Source organism: Strix uralensis, chromosome 2 (assembly GCF_047716275.1).
Source record: "Strix uralensis isolate ZFMK-TIS-50842 chromosome 2, bStrUra1, whole genome shotgun sequence".
NCBI lineage: Eukaryota > Metazoa > Chordata > Aves > Strigiformes > Strigidae > Strix > Strix uralensis.
In genome coordinates this window covers 4,801,852-4,817,101 of record NC_133973.1, presented here as the reverse complement: position 1 = coordinate 4,817,101, position 15,250 = coordinate 4,801,852, and the positions used below count along the sequence as shown (strand labels likewise).

At 47.3% G+C, this 15,250-nt stretch overlaps 1 protein-coding gene across 2 annotated transcripts in view; it reads right to left on the bottom strand.

Annotated features, from left to right (window-relative positions):
• The window catches only part of VANGL1 (VANGL planar cell polarity protein 1), a 47,168-nt gene that overhangs the window by 11,975 nt on the left and 19,943 nt on the right, over positions 1 to 15,250 (bottom strand). For both annotated transcript variants that reach the window (XM_074853202.1, XM_074853210.1), the window contains exon 5: positions 1,987 to 2,120. In XM_074853202.1, the coding sequence (XP_074709303.1) occupies positions 1,987 to 2,120 (134 nt within the window). The remainder of the gene's footprint in view (positions 1 to 1,986; positions 2,121 to 15,250) is intronic.

The window sequence follows — 15,250 nt, the reverse complement described above, 5'->3', positions numbered from 1 at the left end:
AAGCTGCCAATAAATCAGGCTGCCTTAATAGCATTACTGTCTTTTCACATGGAGGGTGTAAGAGACTGTCAGGATGCCAAGGCAAGCTGCAGCCAGGACTACACTCTGCTTCGTAAAATGGATGGGAATCTTCTTAAGGACATGCCTCTAAGCCTGAGATTTCCACGTCCGCAAAGGCAGCGGCACTGTACAAGGAACAGCCCAGGCAACTGGTACTGCTCCAGAAGGGAAGGCATAGCTTTCAGGCCCTGGCAGGCTCATGAGCTTGACACCTAGAAAGACCTGCCAGCCGCATCTGGAGCTTGCTTTGGTTCCTTCTCTTCCAAAGTTTTGTGACCTAGCAGCTGCTAAGCTACTACTGCTACAGACCAGCAGTTTTTCTTCTGAGCTTGGGAGTCCTGTTGTCTCAGCAGGTGCTGCAGGAACAGAGACCCTGCCAGCTCCTGAAGAGATGCTGCAGCACAGGAGAAGACGAGCCAGCTAGTAACCAGAATGGCACGTCCTGCAGCCAGCCTGGCGGGCCACTGGGTTTAAATGGTGTGCTGGCACCTGCGTGATTGAGAAGTCCTCACTTTCCACACACAAGCCTCACAGAGAGAGCAGCTGGAATGAAAGATTTCACCTCTAGAAAAGCACAGAGCAAGTCTGTTTGCTTCCCCTCTCCAACTCAACCCGTTCTCTCCCACCTGAGAGCTTCTTCACCCCAGGCAGCAGGAGACACACAACAAAGCCTGTCCCTCTCCGTCCTGCCTGCTTCCCCTTTCCTCTGTCAGGATAAGGACATCTCACCAAGGATCTAAACTTCCAATTAATTTTTCGGACTCAGGAGTGCTGCATCAGGTTTGGGGAAACATTAAGAATACGGTCTTTGAAATTTATGAAGTCACCAAAAATGAAAAAAAAATATTTTAAAATACCCCCACCCCCACCCCCATAAGGCAGTGAAACTTTGTTGAAGGCAAAACAATCATGTCTCATGTTTTCCCATGTGACAGATATTCTTCATATTTCAGTTTCCACACCTTGCATGCAGAACTATCTTGCCCAGCTAAGTCCCTCCAGTCCCTTCCAGCTCTCAAAGCCTTTCAGTACTAATGAATTCACAGGCAGGATGTGCTTTACTGCATCTTGTCACAGGACTTCAGCCGTCCTTCACCATAAAAGCTTCCCTGCACAACTTCAGCTCTTCCATCAAAGGAATGCACACTTTTATACAGGCTGTGATGGCTGGGCACACCCTGCTTATCATGCCCAGCTTTCACTGATAGGGGTTAAGAGTGTCAAATGATTAAGTGCAGTTTTCACTGCTTTGAGTGTCCACAGGGATCCTACCCATCCATCCTCCCGCAGGCCTCTTTAAAGCCTGAAAGTTTGCAACAGGCTTGTAAAATGGCAAAGCTCAAGGGGGACAGTTATCTGCCTCTGAATTTCCACGAACTGCTTCGCATCACGATGACTTGGAAGTCAGGCTCAGCTAATTTAGCACTAAGGCTGCAGGCTGACAAGAGCTGCTTTCACTGGCAACTGCTGCTTACAGAGTTGCTTCTTCCCACACTGGTATCGACCTCCTTCACTTTCCTGAAGGCTGGCTGTGGAAGCAGCACAACAGATGACTGGGGAACTCATTTAGGTTAAAAGTTGTGTTTATTGTACTATCACAACCAAGGAGATGACCCAAGGGTGACAAAAAGCAGAGGCTGCCTAAAACAAGCAGTGGTGCCGAAAAGCACTTGTCAAGCCACATAATAATTAAGCCTGACCCAAAACTTGGCCATTCCGCCTGGCAAAGACAAAAGCCTTATTGTGGGCTAAACACATCTGCAAATTCATCTGGAACCAGCAAACTCAGCACTGTTAGGAAGATTTCCAGCAAGAGACAAGGATTTGGCAAAGCAAAAAGGTGAGAATGTGTGCATAACAAAGCATAAAGCCAACCCAGCCCTTCCCCAACCCACCCAGTCTCAGACTACATTTTACCTCACCTACCATCAACATTGTAGACTTTCAGGCCAGCCATGTGCTTGGCTGCACGGGATTTGGAGGCTGTTAACAAGGCTGGGTTGTAGACTGTGAAATCTTTGTAGTAATTTTCCAGAACCACCAATGCAGCTCGTTGGATGCTAGGGAAAAAAGAAAAAAGAAAAAAAAAAACCAATATGCAACAAGTTCTTTTGTTTCCTCTAAAAAAAAAAAAAAAAAAAGAGGTAGCCACATTATTTGGAATAGGGTTGTCACGCCCACGGAATTGTGCAATAGCCAGAATATTAATTACTCTCTCTAGGACCTGAAATTTCATTTGAGATGCAAGATAAATGCCTCTGCCCTCACCTCAACAGAAGGATGACAGGAAATCCCTCAACAAGGGCAGCACACAAACTGAAGCATGAGGCTGCCTGAGTATGGGAAAACACAGAACGAGAGCTCAGCCTGCCTCGGCAGTATGATAGCTGTGACGCAGAGACCTTGCCCAGGCTGAAGATCAGAGCACCACGCTGGTTTTGCTGTAGCTGGCTGGCCTAGACGGAGGGATCAGCTCAGGATGGATGCTTTTCCCTTTGAGTCATTTCCAGCCGCACCTCGCAGCTCCTCAGATCTCCTCCATCCCAGCACTGACAAGAGCCCATCTCTTCAGCTTTCACAGCAAGATAAAATCACTGCCTGAGGAGTATGGCTGCCAGAGAAGGGATTACCTCAGTATTGCTTGTTAAATCCCAGGCGAGGGACAGAATAAGGAGCAGTGACACTCCCCCCGTCCCTGTGAAGGGATGCCTCTACATAAAATGATGACACATGGGAGCAAAACAGCACATGCGCCAGCAGCAGGAAAGGCTCAACCCAGAGCTATCTTCCTTTCAATCATTTCAACAACAGAGATGTCTGTAGGCACTGCTACCAACAAATAGGACAGTATTTCAAAACAAGCCAGAGCTACGATGTTTAAAAATGCGAACACACACGTGGGATCTAGGACATAGCTCTCTCCCCACTGCTCTGGCTCCACGCCCCAGCGTGGCGTCTGGCTGGCAGTAGTATTCGCAGCAAATCACCAAGATCACCAATTCAGCCAGCTGGAGTTTGCCAAGAACCCACATTTAATTTCATTTTGAACCCACAAAAGTTATAAGGGAACTGCAAACACATTTGTTGCCAGTTAATTGTAAAGTTTACACTTACCAACAACGCCTCTCCTAAGGAAAGCAACCGAGTATTCTCACACATGTTACAACATAGGAAGAAAGCATTGCGAGGACAGTAACGTGGGAAAATAAGACATCAACAAATTAAGACGTAAATTCAATTCTCAGCACTGCCACTGATTCAACACATGCTCCTGAAGGAGCAGTTTAAATCTTCCTGTGCCTTGTGCTAATATTAAACTTCTGCATCACACCCCAGCAATTTAAACACCGCCCCCCCCTCAGTCTCCAGCTGCCCCCCTCCCACTGATCAGTGAACGAAGATGCCAGCCTGTTCACAGGATTCTGAGAGAGAAGAACCCAGACTTCTTCACTGTGTACCTTCATCAGTCAGTATTACGGTGCAGTGCCATATATTTCATTAGCTGTATACCTTTACGATGATGAATTTAGCTTTTGAAGCAAATTCCATCTTTAGGACTGTTTGGTGGGGTCTTTTGCATCCGGCTAGAGCATCTTAAAGAAGCTTTACCTTTCAGGTGCTGGTCCTTCGTATTTCCTCGTATCAGGTTTGTCAAAAGTAACTCCTCAAGCACTCAGCTACTGAGATGTAATAAAAAGCCACTACTTAATCAAGGAAATAATTTTCCTTTAATGAAGTAGTACAGACTGACCCACTGCCACACACACACAGAGGCACTGTCACAGAACAAGTGAAAGCCGATTTAATTCTCCCTGCCAAACTTCTGATTTCTACTGTGCATTTGCTGCAGCTTAAAAACAAAATTTCATAAAAGACGACACGAGGCAGCAGCACACATTCCCCCTTCTGACTGCATTCAAACATGACCGAGTTTTTCCATGTCCGCTTCCCATAGAGTTTCATCTCAAAATGCAATGTTTGGAAAACTAGGGCCAACTGAAAACAAGATGACAAAAATGAACAGTTATACCCTGCTAATACACTGCACTCATTTCAGACAGCATTGGGACTTCCATCCCAGCAGTGCGAAATGTCTGGGAGGTGCTCCACTGACCAACTAGCTCTATTAGGAGAAAACACAGTGCATCACAGGAGAGAATAATTTATTTTAATACATACATATTTTCCCTGGACCCCACAGAGAACATTATCATCAGGATGCCAGCCTTCCCCACCCAGTACCCCTTCCATTCCCTCACTAAATAACCCACCCCACCAACTCACTGCCACATGCACCCAAAATCCAAACGCAATAAAGCTTTTACATTGTTATAAGCAACCATCGTTGCCCTGAAAATTAAAGCCCAGCTATTTTTTTGCTGATGCAAATCCAGTACAGGTTCAGTCCCACATAAGAGATATCCCAGTCACACAGAGGGTCTGCTCTCTAGGGAGAGAATTGTAATTAAACATCAGTTTCCTAAATTTCTACCAGCCCACTTCTGTCTTCCATGTAGTCCGTCCTAAGCATGGCAGGTTAGGAAGACAGCTGTACTGTGACTCTTCAAATTCTCATTTAAAGAACAACAAAAAAAAAATTAAAGAGAAGATGCTGCAGACAAGAAAATTAGAAGGGTCAAAATAATTAGCAAAGAGCAAGGAGAAGGCTGAGTCAGAGCCTTCCAGGCTGTGTTGCTCAACCTCTTCACCCACATCAAGGGGAAGCCTCACCCTGCGCAGCGCAAGACAGCCAGTCCTGCCCCGTGCAGGAGCTGCAAAGCAAGAGGAGCCCTCGTCCGACCAGGCACAGCTGTCCCAAACACGGCAGCAAGGGACCCAACACACATGTGCAACTCAATATGCAAGAAAGAGGGTAACCGCAAGAAAATAAGGATCCAGAGCAGCCCTGAGGAGCGAGTAGGAGCGAAGCAAAACGCTAAGGAAGCCTGCTGTCTCGCAACAGAAATTTAGCGTTTTTGGGGACTTTCTACTGCAGGACAGAGCCTCTGCTGCCTTGCGAGCAAGGTGAAGGGGCTGCAGCGAGGCTCCTCTCCACCCGCACGCCAGCTCCGAAGGGAATGGAAACTGGCAGCCTTCCCAGAACCCGCGTTCAGAGGCTGTTTCCGTGCGGCAGTGTCTCAGGAGGAGCTCAGCACCATGTCGGTCACTGCATTCATTCACCCCGCACTTCAGCAAACTGAGGCTTTCCTTCCGTTTACAATTTTAAAAGAATGGGGAGGGGCAGGAAGAATATGAACGGAAAGTCTCAATACTTAACTGCCTGTTTGGAGAAGAAGGTCAGAGTGAGGATCCTCCTCCTGTCCTACAAAGAGGATCTGGCAGCCCACTATATTTCAGGCATTGTAACAAACTACCAGAATAAAGAAAAGCGTTATCAGGGCACAGAAAGCATTTTCATGCAACAGTTCAGACTCAAAACCTATGACAACACCTCTTGCACAGGACAGTGGCCTACTGGAAACCCCTTGTAGGCAGTATCAGTAAGGCTCTCCATTTTGTCACTTTGCATTTTGTGTTGTTGGAGGGTTGCTTGCCTTTTTTTTTTTTTTTAATTATTATTACTCCCCTGAAGAAGGCCATGTCACAGCATGCTGCCAAGAGGGAAAGCAAACAAGCAGACACAACAGAAGTGCAGGGTACCTCAGTGGCATTTGGCAGAGAAATGCAGAGTCCTTTACAAACAGTAATGAATTAACTTTTACAGGGAAGTGGAGGAGGGGACATGTGACACAAAAGCAGCAACTATCGCCAGGTTTTTTTCTCTCAAAAGGTAAGTCAGGAACAGTTTTTCTGAATACTTGCTGCTATACGGGATTTTGATATTTGAGGTCTTGCCATACTCTAACTCAGAGGCCATTTTGGCTTTGTACTTGCCTTCTGTGACGTAGCTACACTAATACTGAAATTGGCTTTTTTTAGAGGACTTCCAGGAAAACAAGGCAGTGCTATGCTGAAGCAAAGCACAAGGAAAGAACCCTGTTTATATAACCAAAATACTGGCTTTGGGCCCTACTCATTTCTAGAAAAACGTTTTGAGTCTTCTGAAGTGGTGGGAAAAGGTTAGTGAAAAAGAAAATAAGGAGAAGAAAAAAAATGAAAGCCACACCTCTTCACCCAAAGTTGCCAGCAGACACACTAGGGTCAAACTCAGCAGGCTGCAGCAGCCCTCATTCACATAGTTTTAGCAGTTTTGTGCTTTCCTGCTAAGCTAGAAATGTGACCTGTCATGGTACTGTACCAACCATCAGCTAGACACGGCCAATCATCAATGGCAGAGGAGTGTCTCGTGCTTTTGCAGCTATAAATACACATCCAGAAAGAGCTGAGCTGGTTGCTACCAGAGCACCCACTTCCTTACCTTGCTATGGAGGCAAATCCTGCAGCATCAGAGTTTAGGGCGAGCCACACACCTAAAATCCATAGGGATAGTCAAGAGAGCCCTGGTCCCTGCTGTGCTAATTGAAGGCTGAGGGCAGAGAAAGCCCGGGGTTATTTAATCAAATGCTTCCCAACACAGACTCCTCCAAACAGTATCTTTTTGTGTGCTCCAAAACAGACACAGCACCAAAACAAGCCAAGGTCTCTGGACATGTAAAATACATGTCACAGCCAATTGGGAAGCTTTGGCACCTCAAAGAGAAGCTAAGCAAGGACTGCACAAAGCAAACCTTCCACACAGAGCCAACTCTGCCTTACCAGCTGTCTCCAGCCTACAGCTGCATCAAGCTTATCTACTGCAAGAGATGCTGAGGTCTCCTGGAGCGCTGAGTTGCTCATCCGCAGCACTTCTTACTCTCTAGAAGTGCTGCCAGCTCACACCCAACAGGCTTAGAAAACTTCTGTGCTTTCCCAGAAACACCCTACAATCACATCTCCCTCCCAGAAAACCCTTTTCCTTCTCACGCTCTTTTGCTCGGCGCAGAGCTGAGGCTCAAGTTCTTGGTCCTTCACCATGCTTGACTGCTCTTCCAAAGCAAAGTCACTAGGACCAAAGCCTTGGAAATAAAACTGGAAATAGACAATTGCAATTAAAATGCTTCCCACACCAACGTCCCTGCTGAAAACGATTACAGAAGGTATTTCCACTATCCTCTACGTAGATTTGCTACCCAGCTCTGCCTACCATAGCTAGGGCTGAGTCCAGCACAGGCTGCCCAGATAGATGCTCCCCAGGCAGCACTGCCAGGCTGTCTCCTGCAAGCTCCTCCAGAGCACAAGGGATGTGGTACTCACTGTCCTTCCCAAGCAGCACCTCGGAGCAAGGCTCCTGAGAGGACCAAGGTTGTGCAAAAGCGCTTCACATCACTGATGGCAGCACCAATGCCTTAGCTGCAGTTTTGTCCTCTCCAGTAAACAGAGCTGGAGCCAGATCTCAGCGGAGATGCCAAGACAAGAAACTCCTTCAGCAGCTGTGGCCAAACAAGCAGAGCAGAAAAATGTCTTTTGATCGTCTTAACTACAACAGCATTTCAGTTTGGTAGAGTCAAGAGAACAAGACCGCAGCCCCTAGGAACAGGAAAACCACATTTTCTTGTCAGACAACCACAACTGAAGTCTCGGCTCAGCTAAGGCAGGCAAGCGTGTTCCTCACCCTCCCTGGAACAGGCACCGGGTGACCGGGACGCAGTGAGTTTGTTTTAGATACCAGACTTGTGGCATTTGGTCAAGCAGGGAAGAGAATTTGCAAGGTCAGGCCTTTAGTGGGGAAGGGAAGGACACCTCAGCATAGTAACAGGTTGTCACTGTGTCCCAAGGGAGCAAATATCCATTCATTAATGGTGCAATTTGGGCTCCATATAAAAACACACACACGGTTTGTCTCACAGTTTTTCAGCAACCAGTCCCTATCTGGTCTCTCCCCTCCCAGCCTTTTTAAAAAAAAAAAGAATGTGTTCCCATCCAACACTGGACATCTGAACAACTGTTAAATGAATGTTGTAAGTTTAAGGGTAACACCAGCCCAGTTTCTAGCCACAGATCTCCCCTTTTCTGCCCTGCATGGTCCAAGACATGGTGCTCTACAACACAAGCACTCTCTGCCTCATTTTTTGTGAGACAAAAGCCAGAATCAACACACCAGCTGAGCAATGCAGTGGTTCGCTGCTGATGCAGAAGGGATTTCAGTGTACAGATTTTCTGAATGAGAGGGGGACAGTACAATTCATTTTCAGCTGTGTTTTTTTGTTTGTTTTCCTCAACACCAGTCTAGCCAAAACCGTCCAGTATGGCCGAAAAAGAAAAGGATCCCTGCAAGCTGACTACTAACATTGCTGTTATGGTTGAATCTTTACTATTTGGAAGAGCTGTGAGTACAGAAACGGGAGCTTTTGAGCTAGAGGATTTTACAGGAGGGTATGACCAAATTTGGGGGGAAAAAAATAATCTACTCCTTTATGTTATATGACCCAAGCAAGCTACTTATTTTAGCCTCCCTGAAGAACCCTATAAAAGTATTCCCAGACCAGTACTAAGAAGATGCTGCTACAGAAGTATGGACTGCTAAGTTTTAGCAAGCAGCTATAAAACCCCAGTAAACCCACAGGCATGCTCCCATTGCAATTCTCCTTCTGAGAAACTTTCCAGGCTGATACTTCAGGAAGTTAACTGGTCTTTAGGGTACCAGCACACAGGCTCAATGTTTTTCTCAGTCACTGGTAGAACTTCAAATGTCAATAAATGCTTTCCCAACAGCCACACTGCCCTTGCTTCCACTTCAAACAGCTGAAGGTGGCAGCTATTGTAATTAGTTAGGACAAAACCCCAAAACTAGTGGTAATTTATAGTGAGGAGGAAGAGGAGGAAAGTGCAATCCTCTCACTCGAAGAGTGGTCCAAAAGGTCCAGTAATGTGATTTACCAGGACAAGACAGTCATGGTGTTGAGGCCAGATATTAGTGACAGCACCACACTCCTTTCCTCAGTAACACAGTGAACATCTCATTTCATGGTACACAGTATCAAGGAAGGCAAAGATCATAGGGCCACTTGTTATCTCCAACATCATATTCAACAGATAGAAAACGAAATAATAAGCTGCAAAAGCCTAACATGAGTTTTAGAAACCATGGAGGTCCCAGAGAACCAGAAGAGCTTCCTATGGGAGCTGGGGGGGGCTCTTTTCACAAGAAAGGAAAGACTTAAGCCCTTGCTGAGCCTAAGCTTCTTCCCAGGTTCACTGTATGCAGTTCTAGGATGCCTTATTGCAATGGGACAGCCTAGGCAACCAGAAAGGCTGTCGTCCAGCCCCCTCACAGAACAGCAAAGGGGAGTTTGTTAGCATGTGGCAAAGGTACGTTGCACCAATTACCTCAGCCCATCCACTGGGACGGGTACGTGAGCGTACAGCAAGAGCAGCTTCAGGGACTGTATCTGAAAGAGCAGCTTGTGAAAGCCTGAGCATGCGGCACGACAAACCTCTCCTCCAGAAGGCTGAGAAGCCAGCTGCCAGGAGAGTGGACTCCAAAGCAAACCACTCGCATCCTCCTATGCCAAGACCGCCGCTCCAAGAGGAACAGTGTGTGTGGTGGGGTGTTTTCAAGCACTTACTCGCCATACAGATACCTAGCAGAACCACTAAATCCAAACGGTATAACTCATGGATTAGCCAGTGGACAACAGCAGCTTTCAGGCACTAATACTTGGGCTGGATTTCAACCAGTTCCTCAGACACCCATAACCACACGCAGATGTCCCAACAGCTCTCAAACTAGAGACATCCACCTCCTTTGATCATACATAACACATTCAAACAGGCAAAGGCGCTACCTTCTCATCAAGCAGAGAGCGAGCCCTTGCTACCTCATTGCCCCAGGGTCTGCTGCAACGCAGAGAAGAAAGAAGAAAGCAAAGGAGCTGCCTGTGTCCGGCCACGTATCTGCCACGTCCCAGGCGCCCACAGTGAAGCAAACCAACGCCTGGCCAGACACCCACACCACAAGCCCAACCCAGCACCCTCAGGAGCCAGTAGTAGCCGAATTGGATCTGGAGAGCAGCAACTACTGGATCCGTATGCTCAGAAATGGGTTTTCTAAGCACGCTGCTGGCACATCAAGCAGTCTGCCTCCACACCACCGTTTTGCAAAGTGGTGGGATATCCTCGAGGGAGCTAGTGAGAATACTAACTTGCTTATTTAGGAGAAAAAAAAAAAAAGAAACCCAACTTACCGTCTGCTCACACTGAATCAAAACCAAAGCTGTGAAAGGCCTGCTTTATCTATTGAGCAAATTGGCAGGTTGGGAAGGAGGGCAGTCAGAGACGAGCACAAAGGGGACAACTTAAGCAAGGAGATGATGGGAGGAAGCTGCTGCTGAGCCGTCCCCATGAACCTGAGCAGCATGGCAGATACAGGCACACCAGACAGACTCAGGGGCAAGCCGGCTTCCCTGGGCACCTGTGGGTGTTGCACCCAGCTGCCAACAGCCCAAGCAGGCTCCTCTTGTCCGCACCCAACTCAACACAGACTTGTGACCAATTTGAGAGAGTGAGGGACGCTGCTGAAGTAGATCTTACTGTTGTTCCCTCCACACCTGAACAGACTATTGAGGCCAACAAGCCCTGTGGAAGGAGACCTGTGTGGCTCAACAACTTAAAGAGTCCAGTCTCACAGCTGGAGATACAACTCTACACTAAGCCCACAGCAATAAGATGCCATCCATGTGGTACATCATGTCCAGCTCTGCACCTTAAGGCACACGGCCTGGGGCATGAGACCTGTCCCTCATACTTGGGCCACAGCTGGTCCCCTGCAGGCCTGCTGGGTAGGGGAGGAGAAGCAAGGACTTGAGGCTCTTCTTTCCCCAAGCTCAGCAGAGGACCACACTTTTGCAGCCAGAGCCAAGCACCACCAAGGACCGCTCCTGCTCTGCAGGCAGACTGTGGCAACACAAGTGTACAACCTATCTCCTCATGCAGGCAGCAGCAGGACCACTTTCAATGAAACCAGCACCACCATGAGATGCTGCTGTGTGCCTCTTTCCCTCTGGACCATCACACCTTTCCTCTGCCACCACAAGCCTTTGTAACCCCTAAGCACCAGAAGAGCAGTTAAAAAGACTGCAGAAATTGAGCTGGGCTAAATAATCCAGGAAGAAAGATACACACGTAAACTATAAAGTAACATTGATAATACAGAGATATAAATTACCAGTTCCACCATTCAGATCCCTGTGCAACCAGACAAGATTTCTTTGGGAGGGGTGAGGAAGGATCAGCCTGTTGATAGGCTATTTTTTTGCAGCAGCATTAGTTTAAGTAGTGATGTGAAATCATGACCAAACATTTATGTAATTGAGGGGTGTACCAAGTATTTATGAGAGAGGCTTAACCTCTTTCAAAAGTTTCTACACACTCGAGGTTATATTTAGGATTTAAGGAGTTTCAAAGAAGTCAGGGGGGACAGGACGACACCAAGGTGTGCTTTACCTTCTGAACACGGGAGTTGGGAGCAAGACCAAGAACTTACCCTGCATGCAAGAGTGAAATAGGCACTTAGCGCAGACACACAAGGGATGAAATACCAGATTCCCCCGAGCCCTAAGATACAGGGCACCCATCAGCTTCCAGTTCGAGCTTGTGTCCCGTTCATGTGCCTAGGAACCTTGCAGCAGCCACAATATACAGTACCCTGGATTACCACTCCCAGTCCCTGGGAGTAGAATAATCTGTGGCAGTGATGCATTTCCTCTTCCCAACATACATGTATGCTATGCCTCTGATTAGTCTGAGCCTCAAAAGAGAAAAAAATAGGCAGGAACTGGCAGGTATAGCAAGAATTTAAGAGTCTACATTTTCAAAAGATAATTTAAAGCCTGACCATGCATCAAATAAGGCCAGAGTCTTTAGACAAGGAATTCTTCAAGTTACATTAATAGCTATGAAGTAAATAAGGGTGGGTGGGTTTTTTTTTTTTGTTTGGGGTTGGTTTTTGGAGGGGTCGATTAGGGTTTTTTTAAGTGAAAACTGAGAAATGCAACTTTTAGGGAAACAATGGAAAGAAAGCGTTCAAAGCTTCCACTGGCAGCAAAACTCGTGTTCTAACAGGACTATACATTGAGATGCTGCTGCCATGAAACATCAGTATTCAGCTCTTGTTCCAACAGCAGCCTGGTAGGGTACTCTCTCAGGAAAGAGGACCACCTCTTACTTGACCCGCAGCAGGGGACGGGATTAACGCAGCCAGACTTTAAATGAAGTTTGCCATTTGAGTCAATAAAGCAGCTTTAACTTCTTCTAGGATTTCTCTCACAACATCTCGGAGCATTATTTCCCTGCAAGCCTACACAGACAGGCTTGAAGAGGCAGCATCGATGCTATCTGCTAGCAGACCCTTGCACACAGAGGAATACCAGCTCTCAAACTACAGCCCAGCCCTCCCTGCCCAGCATCCCTCCACCACAGGGCACCCCCCACCCAGTTCCACCCCAGCAAGCTTTGCCCAAGCAAGAGCTGCCTCATTTTATAGCCAGCACCCAGCAACCCTACAAACTACGCTGAGGCCACAGGGACATGGTCTGTAGTTGAACTAAGCATCAAAAATCCAGCCCCAGCAAGGATGCAGATGACCCTGGCAGCCCCCAAACTGCAGCTAAGGTCCTTACTGCTGTGCCACAAGCGCTATTTTGCTGTCAGCCAGGGAACAGTTCTCCCCACACTCTCAGCTGAGGTCCCCACTTGACCTAAACTGTACAAGGGGGATTTGAGCACAGCAGTTCATTTAAGGGGAGGGAGTGCTGGAGGGCGAATCTAAGTTATAAGCAAAAATATTGCCCTCAGTTTTGTGGCAAAAGCAAACAAAAACCCCCATTCTTTTACTTCTACCCAGCTCCCTATTACTCTTCCTTATTCCTTCAGGGTAGGGTCAGGCATCAGCTTCCAGTGTTCTTGGACATTACTTGGTTGTGCTGTACAAGAAATGTAAATTTACAATTTCTTGCACTTTTAACAAAAAGTGAGCCTCCTCCTTTCCCCCAAAGGGCACACAGCTCACTCCTTTGCAGAATATTTGTATTTCATCATTCACCACAAGAAACAGATGTCAAAGGTTGAGGGGGTGGATTTTTTTTTTTCCCCCCTCAGCATTTGAAGATAAAAGTATCTTCATGGCCACAAAATTTGTTCAGCAGCTTTGGGAGACCATCTGTCTCTGTGGGTGGTACATACAGGAGCTTTGTGGAGGGCACCAAGAGCAGGGGAAAAGAAATTACATGACAAACCCCTTAAGTACAGGGTAAGCTGGAGCGCATGCTGTTCTTGTACTTCTGGGCAGTGTTGGTTTTGAAAGACAAGCCAACAAGAAGGGGAATCCCTGCAGATGAAACCAATGGCATTTCCTCCACACCACCTCTTTCAGAAGGACAAAGCCTACCAGCTCCCTGTCAGGGAGCAAGTAATGTTGTACCAGCCAGAGGGATTAATAATTGACAGCAGGCCCTTCACTTACAAGTAGGCTTGTAAACTTTTAAAGTATTAAGTATTTAAAAAACGTGAGACTGCTCCAGGGTATAACAATCACCCTGCACCACTCGCCATTGCTGCCCGGTGCATCTGCAGGAGCACGGTACAACTGGTACCTGGGCTGCAGTCTAGTACTCTCAACTCCACGCTCCTCCCCACGAAAAGGAGAGGAGAGGTGGTGTGTGCACAAGGGGCACTGGGCATGATCAAAGATCAAGATCAAACAAGGGAGGAGAGAGGGGTAGAGATGACTGTGGGCACTTCAGTTCCCTGAGCTCTGTCATCTTTATCGAAACGAAGAGCAGCTCTACGTGTAAAGCTGTATATGAAATCTGCTGAAAAGTGTACGCAGAAAGTCAAGGGGCTAGGAAAACATGTTTCTTTCAGAAAAGCAGAGCCCTCACAGGCTTTGGAGACAGGCTTACCACACCAGAAACTCCCAGATGAGTTGAGCATGCAGTCACGATACCAACGGTCCATCCTAGGCTTTCCCATCCCCTGTAACGAGAAGCACCCAGCACTCCTGGAGTCTGCTGCTCACTAATGTCACAAACAAACACCCTCTTAATGAGGTTTGCTCTGCCCCAAGTAACCAGTCCTTGCTGAACTTTGCTGACAACAAACCCCATGCACCACCAAACAGACCCTCATAAAACAGAACAAGGCACCATTCCCATAACTCATCTGGAGCATCAAAGGAGACCATTCCCTCCTCAGCAGGGAACAGCACACTTTTTTTTTTTTCAGAGGCTAGTGGAAAATTCCCTTCTGCAATTCCACGGGCACCCTCATGGCAAGAGCAATCGGGTAAACTGTTCTCTGCAACACTATCCTCCCAGAGGCAAGGCAGAAGACTCAGGCAGGAGGGGGAAAGGTATTGCCTGTGACTAAGAATGACTAAGAATGCGGTTGGAAGTCTTTTCCCGTTAAGTCATTATTAGTTCAGCCCCAAGTCAGACCTTCCTTCACTACTCCATGGCACAGGGTGTTTGAATGCTCAACTGCCCATGCCACACAGCTGCAGACAGAGAGTTCTGCAAGCTCAGGAATGGGAGCATGGGGAAGCAGCCCAGCTGCAGAGATGATGAGTTGTGAAAAGGTGGTTGTAAACACCCAGTTATGTGAAGTGCTGCTGGAAAGACATGGGCTTGGAGGTCAAGTCTGACACCTCTCAGTTTGTGCTAAAGAAGATGCTCTGGAGCAGACCCCTCAGTTTCTTCAGGAGCTTCACACCTGCAGATGCAATTAACACCCATTTAGCCAGCTATCCCAGAAATTCTTGGGAGGAGAGACTATTCAATGCTGGTGCTCATCAGCTTTGGTGATGGGCAGGGGTGGGGGACACTCACAGAAATGCGCATCAGGGTGACTTGTAGAGATTTCAGTACAGAGAAAATGCATTCGGGATCGAGGCTAATTTTGCACAGGCTTGAGGCTCTGGCGACAGAGCTGCTCTGCAAAGTCGCTAGTCTGTGGAACATGCAGTTAATAAGATGTTTTGCTACAGAACAAGGTAAAAACTCATCAGCTCAATCTCTTTCATCACAGTCTTTACCACTATGGAAGATGGTAAGGGCTGAAGAAACCCCAAGGAGAAAGGACGGTCAGTGTAATTCCTCTAGACCCTGGGAACGCAGACCAAGCCAACTACACACAGGGTAGAAGAAAGAGCCCACAAACCCAGAGTGCCTCTGTGGAAGGTTAAACTTATAGAACA